The 18,736-nt window shown below is 35.2% G+C and overlaps 2 protein-coding genes across 5 annotated transcripts; one reads left to right on the top strand and one right to left on the bottom strand.

The window, feature by feature from the left end:
- The first annotated feature begins 1,102 nt into the window (after positions 1–1,102).
- On the top strand, positions 1,103–3,346 carry LOC109064193 (PEST proteolytic signal-containing nuclear protein-like). 4 transcript variants are annotated; one of them, XM_042740705.1, is made up of 6 exons: positions 1,111–1,237; positions 2,042–2,068; positions 2,137–2,345; positions 2,497–2,571; positions 2,698–2,753; positions 2,849–3,346. In XM_042740705.1, the coding sequence occupies exons 1-6, from the start codon at positions 1,192–1,194 to the stop codon at positions 2,955–2,957; spliced, it is 522 nt and encodes a 173-aa protein (XP_042596639.1). In that variant the 5' UTR covers positions 1,111–1,191; the 3' UTR covers positions 2,958–3,346. The 4 variants fall into 4 exon arrangements, with proteins under 4 accessions (XP_042596781.1, XP_042596824.1, XP_042596639.1 ...); XM_042740781.1 differs by having other exon boundaries at positions 1,121–1,237; positions 2,140–2,345; XM_042740847.1 differs by lacking the exon at positions 2,042–2,068 and having other exon boundaries at positions 1,103–1,237.
- Positions 3,347–4,127: 781 nt separating this feature from the next.
- Positions 4,128–11,479, bottom strand: LOC109064231 (interferon-induced GTP-binding protein MxB-like). The gene is made up of 12 exons (XM_019081222.2): positions 11,153–11,479; positions 10,824–10,961; positions 10,588–10,742; positions 10,338–10,476; positions 9,552–9,750; positions 9,202–9,280; positions 8,990–9,112; positions 8,732–8,873; positions 8,336–8,494; positions 7,768–7,844; positions 4,868–5,131; positions 4,128–4,783 (listed from the first exon to the last, which is right to left on the bottom strand). The coding sequence occupies exons 1-12, from the start codon at positions 11,349–11,351 to the stop codon at positions 4,559–4,561; spliced, it is 1,899 nt and encodes a 632-aa protein (XP_018936767.1). The 5' UTR covers positions 11,352–11,479; the 3' UTR covers positions 4,128–4,558.
- Positions 11,480–18,736: the final 7,257 nt, after the last annotated feature.

Genomic DNA, 18,736 nt, shown 5'->3' with positions numbered 1-18,736 from the left:
TGATGCAAGTTTGAATTCCTCTTGCATCATTTGGAGATCCCAATCAGTGGCAAAAGTCCAAAAATAAACATAAAAATGCTGATGCACGTGCATCTTTAAAAAGAATTTGCTTAACTTATGTTGGAGGTAAAATTCACTCGTACTGAAGACAGTCTGTCTGAAACTGCTGATGATGGTAAGTTGTGTAAAGAAATGTATAGCAACAAACTACTATCATTATAAATGAATACAGCTGGACATTAATATAAAAAAATTTGAATCTCATATGCAATAAGGTCCCACCTAAAAGCCAAAATATATGGTCATGGTTTTTACTGCCGGTTTTCTTATGAAATACAGATGACTCCCATAGAAACCTCAATATTTCAAGTGACTTTTATCATTAATAATGGTAACACTATACAACAAGCTTCCATTTGCTCCTAACATTAATTAACTGTATTAGTTCGTAGACTTTAAATGTAGCCAAAAGCATGTTATTATCACGATTTTGAACATAAAACCATGGTAACACTGTGGTTTTCTTTGAATTCTTATGGAATATGAATATGGTAACATTTATAACTCGGTAGCCTATATGATGCCCTGTCACCTCATTCCTATCAAAATGTCGATACACTTTAAAATGTGTTTCTTTAAAATCATTCCAACTGGTCACCCAACTTTCAGTTTTAAAACCTTTATTTGGGGAAAAAGTTAATGTCATCTCCCATCCATTTAGAACAGAACAGAATAGCCTACATCACTGAATCAGCAATGAACTGTTTTCTGTTGTCCTCTTGCATTATCAGCACCACTGATCTATATATGACTATTTTATATATATATATATATATATATATATATATGTTCTATATTATAGATCAGTGATCAGCACACGTTTAGCCTGATTAACAATGTAAAGCTGCTTTGACACAATCTGCATTTTATAAAGCGTTTTGTATATTTTATAAAAAACAATATGCATTTTATATATTTATATATATATTTTAATATATATATTATTAAAAATAATAATAAAAATAAAATAATATGCAAGGTCGTTATGCTCTCCCTGTACGCTAGATGGCACTGTTTCTCCTCGAATGTTGTTCGTAAGCGGATGAACAAAAGTGACTTTTTTTCTTTTTGCGACCGCAGAGGTGTTTTGTCCTCTCCGATAGCCGTACGTGCTTGAAACAGATTCATACGATGGCGAATGTGAAGTGCAGCAGCGAAGGCCCCTCTAAAGAAGGAGGTGAAACTCTAAAAAACTGTTTTCATTTTGCAATTAACTTACATTTGAAACCTTCGAGATTAATGATTGTATTTGTGCATGTAGGTATTCAAGCTATATAGCTAAGTTTAGCAAGCTAACGTTAGCTACGTTAGCTATTAACGAGCTGCGTTTCAATGCTGTGTTTTCTATGGAGATGCGTAATATTTAACACGAATGTTGAATGTAAATTAACAAGACTAAATGCATAACATTGTTGCATATTATAAGTTAAGTTTTGTTTAGTAAAGGTTTGATAATCTAACACAAGCTCGAAAAAGTATCTTGGGGGTTTGGACTTGTACCGTAGAAGAACCGGAAGTCATTTTTGGAAGTACATTCAAGTACCATGTAAATAATGTGGTGCATTAAGTCAGTACGATGGTGATATACCATCTTATACTTCCATTGTGGTATTCTTGGCAATGCTTATAAGCTGGTAAATGGTATAGTGCAGTGGTTCTCAACCTCACTCCTGGAGGACCCCCATCACTGTCTCCTTAATCAAACCTAATCACACCTGATTCAGGTCACCTGCTCATTAGTAGGGACTCACAGACTTGAAATGGATGTGTCAGACAAAGGAGACATGCAAAAAGTGCAGTGTTGGGGGTCCTCCATGAATGTGGTTGAGAACCACTAGTGAATCTACCTTGGAGTACTATGGTATTACCATCTTGTACCGTGGTACTGCCTCAGTTGAGACTGGTTAAAGGCAACAAGTGCTAATCAAATGAATCAAACTAATCAATTAGATTTTAAGCTCAACAGCGCCTCTCTGAGCAGGTCGTCCTGGCATCCCTCATCTTTCAGGTAACTGTAGCTCACCTTTGGTCTCCAAGCCAACAGTCGCTCACCTTGGTAAGTTGTTTCGCCTTCAGCAGGACCGGAAGAGAGGGGAAGCAGTGTGAAAACTAAGACTGTCTCTTCCAGCACGGCATCAGGGGACAGTCTGCGAAAGCGGTCTGCTGATGAGATTGGCCTCGAAGATGAGTCTAAAAGTAAGCCAGCACCCCCTAAACTGTCTAAAGTGGGGTTTAGCATGACTGCGAAGAAGTCTGCACCAATCTCTATCAAGCTGGGAGCAAGCGTATGTACATTTTTTTTATTTTATTTTTTTAATATGCATTTATATATAAGGATTAGTGTCTATATATGTTTGTTTGTATTGTTCTGTATACCTTTTTTAAGAGATTTCACATTCTGAACATTTAAAAATAGTTTTATTCCTTCTCTCTTAGAAACCTAAAGAACCCACACCTGCCTTACCTGCCAAGAAAGCTGGACTGGCGTCTGTTTTTAATGAGGATGATGATGTACGTGTGATTGTAGAATTTATTTATTTAATATTAATGCTGTTCTTGTGATTATTTATCATTTTGTAGTAATATATAATACAATATAAATGATTATATGTTAAAAGACCAGTTTTTACTTTTCAGAGCGAGCCCGAAGAAATGCCACCTGATGCAAAGATGAGGATGAAGAATATTGGCAGGTTGGATTTAACATTTTTAATACTTTTAATTTTAGATTTCACAAGATGACAGCATCATCATACTTGTTTTTTTTTTTTGTTTTTTTGATTTTCAGAGAAACGCCCACGTCAGCTGGACCCAATTCGTTCAACAAAGGAAAGCAAGGCTTCTCAGACCATCAGAAACTTTGGGAGAGGAAGCTTAAATCCCAGGCAGATCAGTAGTGTCCGGCTGCTTACAATAGCTTGGTTTTTGGCATTGAAATATTTGCCCCTTTGTCTCTTCGTTTGATGACGATTGTAAAAATGTATATATGTAATGAATGTTTACGCTATAAAGCATCTTTTTATTGTAGCTAATTTGACACTGTGGTTAAAAAATGCCTTCCAGTGTAAGATGCAAACCACAACAGAGAAATTTAGAACAATCTTTTTTTGTTGTATAATGTGGTATGTGTCACACTGACCCCTGTTATCATTTGCTTTTAGTTTAGTTGTTCTCCAGAGAAGGAATGTAGTGGTCCAGTCATTCAGGATTGTTTGGATTTATTTGTGGAAATGAAACAAGACATTGTATTTTATAGTCACTAATAAATCGGAGATATGGTATCACATTTAAGTTTTTTTTTGTTTTTTTTTATGTTGTAATCAGGTAGTAGTCAGGTTTTGAAAGCAGAATTAAACTTAGTTCACCCATTTACTCAACTTCATATAAATTCAAAAAAAACCTATATAATAAAAAAAACAATATTTTAAAAACAACATTTAACCCCAAAGAACTTTAAACACCACTTAAATTTATTTACCATTTAATTTGTGTTCCAAATATATATAAAAATATATATAAAAATAATAAAAAGGCCTTTATGACATTGGAAAACAGTGAGTGTATTCATACAACCAACAACCATGCCATGCTCAATCACCCTTCTTCCTTTTCTTAGCTTATGCCAATAATATAAAATATCACCCCCTTCTTCCTTTTCTTAGCTAGGTTCGTGCCAATAGAATGGTAAAACTGAATTATTTCATCAATTAGACAATATATATATATTATAAAATCTGAATGGTAAAACTGAATTATTTCATCAATTAGACAATAGATTTTAACAAATAATGAAGATGTCTACATCTAACTCATGGAATTGCTGAAAAATAACCCCATTAATTACAATAAATATGTCTTTCATGCCATTGAAAGCCCTGAAAGAGCTGAAATTCATTTTCAGCTCACTAGCTCATCTTGGCATAGACAAATTCTTCAGTCGTGTAATTTTTAACTCTAAACTGGTGTAAAAGGACAGGAATTCATCAGTCAATATATTGTGCACTGGAAAAGTGGACAGTGGACAACCATCTAAAACTCCAGTTATAAAATAAGGAAAATTACTCGTATTTAATAGATGTATTTTAAATAATATTTATTGAAGTATTCATGTTTAAAACTTTATATAGTTTATGAAATTTTGGTTGTAATAATTAAGTCTTCTGCAAATCAACAATTCCATTAAACTCCACGTCATTATTATTGTGGAATGTTGAGGTAACATGAGTTTAATATACATTTGTTATTATTATTTTTAAAGATACTACAATGTCCTGCACAAGACCCAAAACTTTATTGACAATGAACGACAGTAAGTGTATTAATATTGCATAAAGAAGCAATTTAGAGATAAATAATAAAAATAATAATAATTCCACAAATATATATATTATTAAAGGATATTTGATGAAAAAATACAGCCAATGATGCTCATGTTTGTCACAAGCAGTGTGTTATTTTGTTGCACATAAACTGCTGGAATCTACTGTACAAAGTGATTCTAAAAGGTAAACAAGAGGCTGCGTGCTTTCATCAGACGGTTCTGGCGGCTCAGTAAGTTCTCTCGCTTTAGGCCAATGTCATAGTCTTCTTTGAGCAGATTATCTACCTCATCTTTATCTTGCAGCAACTGCAACATGTTCCTTTGAAGCTCCAAAGCTGCTTCCTGGAGCAGCAGATAGCGGATCACCATTGGGATCTGGTCAGCCAGACGCTTGCTTGCAATCTGGTGAGGAAGAAAATATCTAAGATATACATAACAATTTGAGCTACATCTGACAGCACTGAAAGCTTTGGCTGGTAGTCTTACCTTGTAGTAGGACTCAAGGTGCAACTTCATCTCGCGCAAAGTGGCACGACTACCTGTGCAAATGTCTACACTCACGAAATTAAACTTTTTAGGTTTCCTATGGGAACTTTCATCTTCCTCGTCTTCCAGCATTTCCTTTACATCTTGCAGGCTCTGACTGTATGTGCCATCTTGACTGTAAACAATGAGCTCCATCTTGAATTGGGTCCTCAGCATGGATTCTGCCTGAGATTCTTTATCCTGCTTGATGGCTTCGATCTTAGTCTAAGAAAGTATATAAAAGATTTGTTATAGTAAACTGTAGTGAGAATACAAATTCTTTAACTTTGTGGCATGCTTCAATGGCATTATTGAACGATGAACTTATGCAAATGTTTGTGTGAAATTTAATAGCATTATAAACAATCATAAAAAAGCTAGTAAAATGACCGTTTCACCACTTTGAATTTGTTTATTGGAATAAATGTAGGTAGGGCGGATTCTGGGTCATACCGAACCGCACTGTTGAGCTTGGGAGAACAGTGGCACCCCATTTGTACAATCATTACATAGCCTACCTGCCTGCTTAAGCTAAGCACTAAATTTTAAAGGGGTCCTATTATGCTTTTTCACTTTTTCAACTTTAGTTAGTCTGTAATTTTGCTGTTTGAGCATAAAAAAGATCTCCAAAGTTCAAAAGGAGATATTTTATTTAAGAGAAATCACTTTTCAAAAACTACAACAAACAACTCGTTTGGACTACAACGCATATTTTGTGATATCACAAATATCGACGAATGGGACGAGACTTGGTTGAGCTGCACTAGAGAAGGCAATGATAATAATAACCATTTAACAAAAACACTACCTTTCCCAAGGCAGACGAACCTAGAGTGGTTACAATCATCCGGGTGTAAATCACGCTCAAATTGATTAGATTTTGACGCAATATTTAGACTGAAGCTGGCAGTAAGGGGCATGACATTTCCCGACCAGGCACTGAGTACTAGCAATCACAACACACACTGGCCTGGCTAACCAATCACAGCACACACTGGCCAAGCTAACCAATCACAGCACATTTCGTATTTCAGAAGGCGGGCCTTCATTTCATACAGGAAATATGAACCCTTTTCACATTTCCGGGTTTCTCAGTAGCGGAAGTCGTCATAGTTGGGTTAACTTGAAGAGCAGTTAATGGGAGAGTTTCGTTTTCGTAACTTTCAATAAAAGGAAAAAAATTGAGAGAGACTGATAACAGCAGTCAGAAGAGAGAACGATGTCAAATTTACCATCCCTTCCATTACAAACAACCTCGCATTAGCGTTAACGTTTTTTTCCCTTTAATTTGATGCAAAGGTGATATAATACAAAGAATATTTTTTTATTTTTTTTATTAAACTGTTAAATGTGTCATCAGTCTTGTGAAAAGGGTCCATTTGAGTCGTTCATGCCAGACTGGGTAGAGAGCTGTTGTAATAATGTAAAATATATAATTTTTTACATGTATGTTTTACGTATGTATTAAATTTTTTTTTTTACAGTTTTACAGTTCAAGGAATCTGAAGCACTGAACAAAAATAGTGAGAGTTATAATTATTAACAAAAGTTTAGTATAAAAATACTGCAAGTAAGTTTTTAAATGAATTAAATAGTTTGAACGATTGTTAAAACAACAATACAAAATCTTATGAAATGAAAATCTATAAAAATAAAAATATTTATTTGAGGCCAATTATTATTGCCTCATCTTTACGTTATATATAAATATAGTCATATTAAAGCCTGTTTTTCACCTTAGTTCTATTTGTATTACTAAAAAAATATCAGATTACTCACTTGTCAAAATAATCAGATTACTTTATTAGCAAAATAATTATTAGTTAAGCTCTAGATTAGTTAAAACATTTCAAAACACAACTGCATTGTTTTACTTTATTTTATCAAAACACAAAAACTAAGTCAATTGAAAAACACCCAAAGTATTAAAACATTGTCTTGTTCTAGTGAACCAAGTATCTGAATTTTGTCTCACCTTGTGAGCTAAGTGTATTGTCACACTCCTAGTGTCTATGAGCATGATAAAGCTCATGAATTTCCAAGTGTATGACATAGCTTTCATTCTTCAGGTCAAAAAAAAAACAGTTTGAATAAGGAAAGCAATAACTTTGCCATAGTATCCTTTCAAATGTTAAAGTTGCCACAGTCGTTGCAGTCTTTGCATGTGCTGTACTTTATTTGTACCATTTTGTTTTATTCATTTATTTATTAGAATCTGAAAGATAATAACAATATTGATTAATAAGTGAGATCTGATTTTAGTACTTGAAAACCAAAAAAGTAGTGCAAGTCCTTGAAAGTCCTGGAATTTTATTTTGCAGTATCTGTACAAACCCTGTTTAAGTTACCAGTTCTTGGACAATTTAAATGTTTTTGTTGTTGTTATTTGAACTGAACTGTAGTTTTCTGTAATAAACTCTTTGTATATTTCTATTTAATATTCATTTCCAAGTATTTAATTTACCATTATTTCTTTTGAACAAAACAATTTCAGAAATTTCATGTTTTAGATAGTAGGTCACCTTGTACCCTGTCAAGGGTAACCAGCAAAACTTAATATCAAAAGCATCCTAAATGTTACATGTGTTTGCACCATATTGTACTGAGTAACCTTTCTTGTTATTGCGGTTTCAAATATCCCACCATAATCTGTAGTCTAAATCTGTCAAGGGTTAATGTTAATAGCAGATACGTTACTAATTATTTTCAGGGGAAAATCATTTTCTTTTTTTGTTTGCCAAATAACCCTGTGTAGGTGTCTCCGCCCCCACAACCCCCAAGCCCCGGAAAAAAAGTTCAGGCTCAGGATTTATTTTTTTGCTTTAACCCCTGAACACTGGCATTAACACACAAAAACCTACCTTTGCTATTTTCAGAAGATTAGGGAATCCAACAAAGCTGAACTGGGCCAGCTGAATGAACTTCTTTCTAACCACATCTGTGTGAACACAAACATATTGTTAGTAGTAACTTTCACTTTCAAGCTTATCAAGTTAATCTAGTTTTGTCACGAGAAAGTGCACTAATGACTAAATAGCTACCTTCTTCTGAATCATCACAATATCATTGAAGAAATAGAAGAATAGAAGAACCCAACCTTGAGCTACATGCCTTACTCAAGGACACAATGCTGAGTTCATAAGGCATCTTTCAATGGGATATTTTCTGTTTATCTGCTAGCCTAGGCAACAAAACTCTGTACCTACAAATGCACTGTGCCAACTGGAATGTTCAGGGGTTTGAGATTTCCTGGTTCTTAACAATTCTAGGTTTCCGCATATTTTGGTCATGCACTGCATTATAAGTGCAAACTTATAATGGAAATAGTACAGTATACTGTCAGAATTGTTTAACAACATGTACTATAGTAACTACCTGAAAATGATTGAAGACTGTAGAAATGGATTTGAAAGACAAAACAACAATTACCAGAGACGGTCTTTAGCATCTTTAATGCAGGTTCCTCCAACAGCTTCATCTGTTCCCTGACCATCCCTTCAAAGGTCTTGTAATTGATGAATCCTGGAAGCTCTCTTCCTCGATACTTGGCTTCATAGTCACCAACTTGTTTCTCAATCTTCTTGTTGACTGCAAAGAGTTTTTGATCAATTATGAGTTCAGCTTCTAAAAGTGCTTTTTAGTGAAATGGTTAACTTTTAGTTTTTAGTCATTTAGGTTGATCATTAATTGACTGCAACTCTGCTAAAATGTAAAAATGGTAAAAAGACATAAAAATGGTAAAATCATAACCGAAAGATCATAACATAGTACATTTGCCAAAAGCAAAAGGACAATCAGGTGGTACCAAGTACACGCTTTACTCACAGGAAACTCCTAAACGATCCAAGAAGCTATTCCATTTTGCAAATACATCCCGAAGTTCTGGAAAAATTAGTAGATCTGAAGCACATTTAACTTCTTCCCCAGTGGTCAGGTTGAACATGTCTTGAGTGAAAGCTGTTACTTTCTAAATTTAGTGATGAGATGTTAAGGATTTCAGTGACTTAGTGATATTGGTATGACTCTTTACTAAATATTAATATTTATATAGTATGATATAGTAGATTTCATGATTGTACTCACATCAATGAAAAAGCTCAGTCTTTCTGCAGGGTCTGATGGGGGTCCATTGCCATAATTCTCCAGTTCCTTCTGTGTTTCAGCAAGCTTTGTCTCGATTTGCTCTTCTAAACGAGGCAGGGATCTCTACATAACAGATGAGCATTATAAAATGAGCTATATTTATTATAAGTCTACAACTGTAGTTGTCTTTTCTAAGAAATGAGTTATTTCACCTGAATGTGATGAACCAGCTCAATTGTTAGTTTCTCAGCTAACTTGGGAATAGTGGCAAAACCTTCTTCATAGAGTTTGCTGAGGAAAAAAATATATATAAATCACGTGACCTATGTTTTAGATTTACTAGAATCCCAAATAACAGGTACTGTACTTCTCTGTGTATGCACTATATGGGTGTACCACAGGTTATTTACAAAGCAAAGTTTTGCAAATAACCACACACTCTTCGAAAGGAGGAAAAAATGGCAGCCATGCTGCTCACAAAAGGGTCTTACTAAATACCATGTTACCATTTTATTTGATGGTATCAACTCTTAATAGATAATACAGATAATAATATGCTCACCTAAAATGAGGATGGTCTTGGAAGAAGGCCTTCTCTGTTACTGTGGCCTCATTGAGAGTGACCTGATCTAAAATCTCTTTTTGTCCCCTGCACCTTACGATCATGTAGCCTTTAGTAAGGTGAATGATCTCATTGTGCACAATGTCTACCACTGTCTCTTCAGTGCCCTTATCCACCAGGTCCGGCTTTGTTAAGATGCCTGTAGTAGACAAATGATACAATCAGAATATATGCATGGCAACCTATGGTTTTGATGACTTTAATGTTTCCAACTTTTTTTTTAAAGTAAGAGCAGATGCAGCCAATGTTAACTTGACTGTGCAAGATTTCCAGTGTCATTCGCTTACAATTATTTTACCTGCTGGATATTGCAAACTGGTATTTATCACATTATTTTAATTCATTATTATAATAAACACACTTATTTGTAGATTGAAGTTTTACCATTTATTGTATATTGTTATTCTTATAGTTATTTACCAATATCAGCTGATTAATCAGAATCCTTGTACCTAGTGTTAGTTCTGGCAAGTCACGTAAATCAAGCTTGCATTATGGATATCAGGTACTTTTGGTTCTGTTCTGTTTACCCAAGGGGGGTTATCACTGCTCTTATTCATGCTAGGCTGCATGGATGGGCAGGGAGTTTTTTGCCCAGAAGAGAACTTTACCGCCAATCCAAACTGTATGCTATTTGTCAATCATCTTTGACAATAGTGGTCCTGACAGAAAATACCTCACTTCCTCATTCCAAAATAAGGTTGAAATGCAATCAGTCATGCACACCTAATGTTCTTTCGCCCTCAGGGTCCTCCTCCTGAGCCATCTGTAACGCTTCTGTGGTTGCGATGTCAACATTGCATGGCACCACAACCAGGTTGATTGTTTCTTGCTTTGTAACAAACTGTCTGATCAGTCTCTTAATCTAGAATAAATGCATGTGATCATTGCATGTTATAATGTTCCACTGTCTCACTCACAAGGGTATTTTCAATAAAATGTCATATGAAAAACATAGTAAATATAAAAAGTTTACCTGATCTCCAATATTCTCAGGTTGGCCCTTGACTGCCACTCGTGCGATACCGGGGAGGTCAATGAGAGTGAGGTCAGGAACATTGGCAGAGATGATCTGCAGACTGATGAGTTCGTTACTGATACCAACACCTGGTCCAGCCATCTCATCCTGGGCTACAAACACAATTAGATACAAAACATAAGTTGTATATACTCTTTTGGAAGATCTCAAGACGCATTCTAAGCATTCTCTACCTTCACGAATCTTTTTCTCCACTTCTGCTGGGTCATCTATATCTTCCTCTTTCCCCAGGTAGCTGATTCTCCCCTGCCATTTCTCTTCGTCTTTAGTTCTTATCATTTTGAGCTCAAGAGGGCATCTTGTAACAATTCCTAAAGAAAACATGAAAGGATGCCAGACATCGTTTCACCATGTTGTTCTTCGAAGTACAGTACTGTGCCATGCATCCACAATATTTTCTGGAAAGTTCGTGGTTAACTACGTAAAAGCGGTAGCCTATAATTTATATTTGTATATCTTTATAAAAGTATATGTTTTTAATTTTATCATGTGTTGTCCTTACCACTACCCCTGGGTAAAGCTACTCCAGACAGCGCCTCGAGAACAGAACTCTTCCCTGAGCTTTGGTCCCCAATGACGGCGATGGCAGGCAGCGCCAGGTCCTTTTCGACTCCCAAAGACCGTAAATTGTCGATGGTGTCGATGCAAGGGCGGATTTTTTCCTCATAATGCTGACTGAACGTGTAAGTCATTTTCTCCATCCTTAACGTCGAAGCGTCAAAATAACAAAGAGAAACCCTTCTATTCACAACATGTTAAAGTGGCAGACGCTGTGTCCTCTTCTCTTGAGCTAGTCTCAGAGTGATGTAGTTTCTTTACCGGTAAAGTGAACTAGACCGGTTAAGTTTCATTTCCATGCTATTTCCTAGTTATAACGATAGTTTCGTTTCTCTCACTTAAGTTTCGTCGTTCAATACAACAAAAAACGACCATATTGTAAGGGCTCTTGTCGCATGTACCAGCAAATCCTGTTTCTATAGGCTACAGATTAACACATAGCTGTAATATATTTTCTTTTAGCATGTTTTTTTGTTTTTTTTTAGTGGCGGAAGTGCAAAACTTTGAAGTCGACCCACCTGAATGCATAAGCAAAAAAAGAAATAAATGCTACAAACAAACGCATATAAGGAAACAGTATTCAAGTAACTATTTACTTTTATTGCGTTAAGTGTTCCAAGCTCTGGGCCTAAATAATATTAATAAGTTATCTTTTAATAAGCAGCTTCATCCCCACTTCGAAGAGCCATGCATTATTTGCAATTATTATTAATATTTCTACAAGCCTATGAGATAATAAAAACAACCACATTATTATAATAATAATACATTGTATAACAATGATAATTAATAGTGTTAATTCAAGGAATATATACATTTATTGTAAATTGATATGTTTATGTTAAATGATTAGTATCAGGCTGTGGTGATGCTCATTTCCTGTTCAAATAGTGTACCCTAATTTCTGAAATATCCTCTAGAGAAAGGTGTTTATCGGTAATCAGACAAGAAAGAAAGAAAGCATTCATTTAATAGTTAAAATATATAGCCTGTCTGTCATGTGTACCATTGAAAGCCTTAGAGCAGCCAATATTAATTCATTTTTACCTCAATAGCTCATTCTGGCATTTTTTTTCATTCCACAGGTCTTGTGTTACACTATAAACTGGTGTAAAAAGAAAGGAATTTTTATATTGTATTATCATAATTTAAAAATATGTTTTCGAAAATTGTTATTGAAAAATTACAGCGGTTGTTTATGCTGTTTGTTTACCAAAACTGCTTCAAAGAATTGAAGTGTTCCGTTATTGTGACCTCATTTGTTTGTGTGACTTTATACATTAGCTATTATTATTGCAGTCTTTGTGAACTCATGTAGCCTAATAATGTAGTAATACATAATACAATATAACTGTATATCACATGTTAAAAGGCCAGTTTCCTAACCTTTTTTATTTTACGTTTCAGAGCCAGCCTGAAGAAATGCCACAAAAGATGAGGATAGAGAATATTGAGAGGTTGGATTTATATATTTTTGACTTTTAATTTTAGATTGCGTTGTAAGTTATGGTACTATACAGCACTGTTGACAACCTCTTCACACGTTGTTTTGATGAGCATAATCTTTACCACTGTACAATATGGTATGTGTCACACTGACCCGTTATCATCCGTCAATAGTTTAGTTGCCTATATAAATGTAGTAGTCCAGTCATTTAGGATTGTTTACCATTCATAGCAATGAAAGAAGATGTAGTTTATAAAGTCACTAATTAATGAGAGATGTGTTATGACTTTAACCTCGTAGCCTATAGGCCAGGGATCTCCAACCCCATTTCTGGAGAGCTACCGTCCTGCAGATTTCAGTTTAAACCCTGCTCCAACACACTTGTCTGTATCAAGAAACTCTGAACATCTTAGTTAGCTGGTTCATAGTTCTTGAAATGAAGGTTTGGATACAAATGCAGGGTTGGAGACCCCTGCTATAGGCTATTAAAACAATTGCGATCTATAAGACAAGAACTTAATACAGTTTCTGAAATTCTGGTTGTAATAGTTAAGTATTTAAGTATAAAAGTTAAGTGTGTTTGCAATGGTGAGGTAAATAAGAGTATCTCAGGTATATGTTTAAATTTGAGCTACCTGATATCACATTTAGTTGGCACAATTATGGTGTAGGACATAGGCCTATTGGGTATTGACAATCGATTCCACTTCCAGAATCGGATACTTAACATCGGGAATCGGGTAATTTTTTGTCAAATTAAAAATTCAATTATGCCTATCGATACCTGTGTGCACATCTTTTCTTTTTTTTTTCATCTGTATCTGTGAAGACCTGACTATGCGATCTGCCAGGACCTTCCTCACTATTCTAAACACTTATAATAACTTTGGCTACACTTGCAATCAGCTAAGTATATGTGATAAGTATAAGTATATACTAAGTATAATATTGTGCGATCACAACAGTGTGATCAACTTTCTGTTCGTCCCTGTGTGATTTGAACATTAAAATTTGCATTTGCTCTGCCGCTGACCTGAAGAGAGCACAGGGATAAAATTTTATAGTTTGGATATAAACACTGATGTGTAAGGTAGCGATTAAAATACAGTAAATCACCTTTTGGAAGTAATTTGACATTTCAAATGAAGATTTATCGATTATGTTGTTACGCCAGTACAGTAGGTGGTGAAAAGGAGCTGTAAAAAATTAATTTGTCTTTGAATCATTCATTCAAGAGATTCATTCAAAAACACAGATTCATCCAATAATGAAACAAGTAAATCTTAAGTGAGTTATTGAATCATTCATTCATAAATTGTTATTTTTGTTTTTAAAAAAATCACATGTAATTTCTGCGCTCATGTAGTTAAACCTTTCTTTAGTTTCTTCATCCTCTTCCAGCTTTTCTTTCGCATCTTTCAGGCTCTGGCTATATGTGCTGTCTTGACTGTAAACAATGAGCTCCATATTGACTTGGGCCCTTAGCATGGATTTTTCCTGCTTGATGGGTTTGATAGTTAAAAAAAAACTGCAAACTTTGGCACTCTCTAATTCTAACTTTATAACTCTCCCTAACTCTCTAAATGTCAGCTTTGAAGTATTTCAGAAGTAGTTTGATATAAACACTGAATTTGTGTATTGCTAGAAACATTAGCATACACACACACACAAAAAAATAACTTTGCTATTTTCAGAAGTTTAGGGAATCCAGTTAAGCTGCACTGGGCCAGCTGGATTAACTTCTTTCTAACCACATATATGTACACACAAAAAACAAAAAAACAATGTTAATACAGCAGCTTTTGTAAAATGAGTTCATGGGTCACGTTTCAATTTTAATATTTATCCACTTGGCATCAAAACTCCCACAACAAATGCACTGCGTAAACTGGAAAGCTCAGCGGTGTCTAAAATGGTTTTAAATTTCCTGGTCCTTGACAATTCTAAGCCTACGTTTACACTAGTGCATTTTCGTTTTAAAATGCCTAACTTTTGCAAAGGTTACGCCGGTCATTTACACTACTCTGCATTTTGGACCCTCGAAAACTGAGACTTTCAAAAGCAATGCATTTCAGTGTAAACTGACCAAAATGGAGACTTTTGAAAACAATTGCATGGCTGCCCACATTTGCTCTGTGTATCCTTGACGACAGTGTAAACAATAACATCATGCTCTTTGTTGTACCTGCATGAATGGTCATTGATGGAGAACGTTTCTGAAACGCAGTGAAAATGCAAGCGTAGACAAGGAACACACTAGTGTAAACAGGCCCTAAGATAAACACATCATGGGTCATCATATTTTTCTTCTTGGTTCTGGTGACTGATTCTCCCATGGCATTAATCCATCCATCCATTTTCACATAAAGTCATTCAATACAGTAAGATGCCTCTCTCAAGAACAATTTACTTTTAAATTGTAACATATTTAGATGTAAAATTAGCATGTGCAGGAACATGATTAAAGGATGGATATCACAGAGACAGGAGATCTCAAATGTGTGGTTTTATTTAAACAAACAGTGAGTGGAGCAGTGATCACAGGTGAGTACAGATGCAGCAGAACATAAACAAACAATGATGAATCTCGGAGTGAAAAACTGACAGTCTATTTTGCAGGGAATAATGGAGACAAGGAGATAACAGAAAGGAATACTCAGGCTAGCAAATGAGAAGAGTGGTAACTATGAGACAATGAAGACACTGGAGAAACATAATTAATAAAACAGGGAAATCAGGTAAGAAGCAAGAGTCTATTAGAGACGTATAGGGGAGACCAGGGATGGTTGTAACATGGGTCAGTTGTAACACTTACAATTTCTCAAATAAGGAGCACGTTACAAATCACCTTATACTGTACACTTCACACATTCTCAGTTTAGTCCTTATTCCATATGTGAAGAAGTGGAGCCATATGGCAGACACTGCAGATTTTAGATGAGAAAAACTAATTTTAAGGTAAGAAAGTAACTTCTTATACTTCATTTATTTTTGTGATGGCAGTCCTTGCTTTGTAGTTAAACTCAAAAAAGTTAAATTATTTTTACTGTGTGTCTGTGTAGATATTTTTCATGTAAGGTGAGCTAGTTCATGGCTACAAGACTCGGGGTTAGTTGTAACATCAATGAAAACTTACTCCAAGCTAATTTTTTGTTTTCTTTATATGTTTTCTTTGAATTTCATAGGTCTTGGAAGACAAAGACAAACCAAGGGGTGTCTCTCAATGTTCAAGTTCAGTTTTATTATGGTCAATTACTATGACTGGCATTAACAAACATGCTTACACACACACACAAACAAACACACACACACCAATTATGTTGAAAAGTCAGTGTTGAATAAAAAGCTTTCAAAATCAATTTTTTGTCATAATCCTAACTGCATAATGTTACATCTCGACCCGGTGGATATCATAATGTTACATCACCCTAGGCCTAGTGTATGGTACAACAAACCCGGACTATGGGGTGGATTATAACATTTTACTCTTCGTGTTTGAAACTAAACTATATGCATTTTCATTTACAGACAAAAATGTTAAAAATATTACAACCATCCCCAGTCTCCCCCTACACAAGAAAGTTCAGACAAAGAGTGTGTGTTTGCATTGGGTTTATGCAATCTTGCTGTGGTTAAAGGAACTGAGGAGCAGTGGGAAGGTAAGGGTGATGCTAGTGAGGGAGAGCAGGGAATCCATTACAAATTACATGACATTAAGGTAAAATGCTGTTTAAAGCTGAAAAGTAAAAATATTCTGTGATTTCTATAAAGTATATGAATATATACATATAACCATAGTTTAATAGAATATTTGACACAATAGCAACACTGAATTCTAATTGAATGATTTCATCAATTAGGCTATATAGGTTCTAATGAAAAGCGAAAAATGTTTGAAATGTACATTTAACTCTTGGAATTACTGAATAATATCTCCTTGAATTACAATAAATATTAAATTTAATATTTATTATTTACAATTTAAATATTAGCAACATGCCACTCAGGGCTTCTGTTCGTTTCTTGATATTCATATGAAATGACAAAATTAAATGTATTGAGATGAGATTTTGTGCTTTCTATGGTCAAGAGAAAATTAAGGTGGGGGTGTACCGTACCGTATCTTATCCAGTCTCTTATGATTCTAAACGCGATCGTCAAAATCAGGGATGGGCAACTGCCCTCAGCAATGTCTTTTAAGTATACGGCCGCTGGATCATACTCGGATGATCAATTTTAAAAAACATTTTGAAAATTGAGTCACGGAAAGATTGCTTTCAGTTTATGATGTTAATACTAACTCCAACCAGGAGATGTCGCTATTTTCGTATAAGGATGATATTTTTAACAAGTTCAAGGCTATACGCATATGTTTGGTTTGACATAGACTGTAAAAAAATATGGACGTAGTATCCGTGACGTCACCCATAGACTTCTCAATAGCGGTTTTGAAGCTCAAAGTGTGCAGAGCGGGCCGTCGCCATCTTGGCAGCGCGTCACCGCGCGACTCTCCCGGATAATCGAAAATGGGCAAAAAGGCGGGAAATGGTTGCTGAAGCCACGCCCACCTAGCGCGACGGCATTGTCAGCAGCGGCAATCCACCTGTCACTCACGTGACCACGCCCTTAATTATGCAGAACTTTAAGGCTTAATATAATTTAATTTTAACATGGGGAAAAAAAAATCACCCCCCACACAGTTGTCATGAACGGCAAAATTAGCTATATAGACCAAAATCATTTTTTGAACCAGAATGTAAACATGTTTTTTTCTGCTGTAAAGTTGGGCATTTTAACATGGGGAGTCTATGGGACTGACTCCCTTTTGCAGCCAGCCTCAAGCGGCCATAAAATGAAATAAAAAACAAGTTAAAACGTTAATAAATTCATGAGATATAAATCGAAATTACTTCAAAGTTTTGCAGTCAGGATGGTAGACGGATGATATTTTTAACAAGTTCAAGGCTATACGCATATGTTTGGTTTGAAATGAAAGAAGTTTAAATCGCTATTAGAACACTGCTCACAAAGAAGTATGAGAGAGACACCATTGACGTCAGAGTGGCACTTGCCTCAGATGTCAAAGGTAAAATACATACATAGTCACATTGGCACAGTGGTTAACCAGAAAAATTAAAAATGGCACGTCATGCCGAAAAGGTTGCCGACCCCTGGGCTATATGCTTAGTTCTTGTTCAGAATGTTTTCTTTAATATCTGATATATCCTCTAGAGGGGAGTGTTTATCCATAATCGGACTGATCAGAGCTTGATATGTGAACAGAGCAGCACTGTCTGACTAGCAGGTCTTCTGACCATGACCAGTCATTCAAGCTCCAGGAATAAGTCATTTGAGTTTAAGACATGCATGCTGAATTATGTATGCATCATGAGCTGAGAAAAAAAGAAAATGCATTTAAAAGTTAAACCCATTTGTCTTTTGTGCCATTGAAATCTAAAACAGCTGAAATGAATTCATTTTCAGCGCACTAGCTCAGATTGGCAAATGCAAATTCTTTCATTCCACAGGTCATAACATCATTTTTAGCACTGTAAACTGGTGTGAAAGGACAGAAATTCTTCTGTCAATATACTGTACTCTGCTTGGTTTCAAACTATGAAGTTTTCATAAATTGTTATAAAAAAAAAAAAATACAGCAGTTTTTTTATGGTGTTTGTTTGCCAAAAGTGCTTCAAAAATTGTTTTAATTCATTGCGTGCTTTCATTTGGACCGTTTTACTTCTCAAAACCAACAAGGCACAAGTTCAAAGTAATGCACCGAGCTCAGCTCAAATGCCTTTGGGAACTGTTAGTATCACCGGTTGTTTGACCTGTGTTTATTGACCAGAACTCATTTTCAGGGACATTGAAAGATGTTGTAAATATTGTTATAAATGAGTTTTTAAAATGTTTATTCTGTGTCAGATATTTCCTATTACATCTAGAGAGTTGTCAATCTCATTTGATCGTGTGACTTTATACATAAGCTGGTTCTCAAAGCACATCCAAGCCTCAGTATTGGCTGTTGCATGTTGTGCTATCACTGTGATTGTATATGTCTCAAAAATCATGAAACTAAAA

Source organism: Cyprinus carpio, chromosome A1 (assembly GCF_018340385.1).
Source record: "Cyprinus carpio isolate SPL01 chromosome A1, ASM1834038v1, whole genome shotgun sequence".
Taxonomy (NCBI): domain Eukaryota; kingdom Metazoa; phylum Chordata; class Actinopteri; order Cypriniformes; family Cyprinidae; genus Cyprinus; species Cyprinus carpio.
Note: the sequence above shows the minus strand (reverse complement) of the source record. Positions and strands in the feature narration are given on the sequence as shown.

Bases quoted from the DNA above. Each gene is read 5' to 3' on its own strand.
- LOC109064193 (XM_042740705.1), top strand. From the start codon at position 1,192: ATGGCGAATGTGAAGTGCAGCAGCGAAGGCCCCTCTAAAGAAGGAG. The intron at 1,238-2,041 runs GTGAAACTCTAA...CTCTCTGAGCAG, and splicing joins AGGCCCCTCTAAAGAAGGAG to GTCGTCCTGGCATCCCTCAT. The intron at 2,572-2,697 runs GTACGTGTGATT...TTTACTTTTCAG, and splicing joins TTTTTAATGAGGATGATGAT to AGCGAGCCCGAAGAAATGCC.
- LOC109064231 (XM_019081222.2), bottom strand. From the start codon at position 11,351: ATGGAGAAAATGACTTACACGTTCAGTCAGCATTATGAGGAAAAAATC. The intron at 9,751-10,337 runs GTGTGCATGACT...TGTCTACTACAG, and splicing joins TGAGGGCGAAAGAACATTAG to GCATCTTAACAAAGCCGGAC. The intron at 9,113-9,201 runs GTGAAATAACTC...TCTGTTATGTAG, and splicing joins AGCTGGTTCATCACATTCAG to AGATCCCTGCCTCGTTTAGA.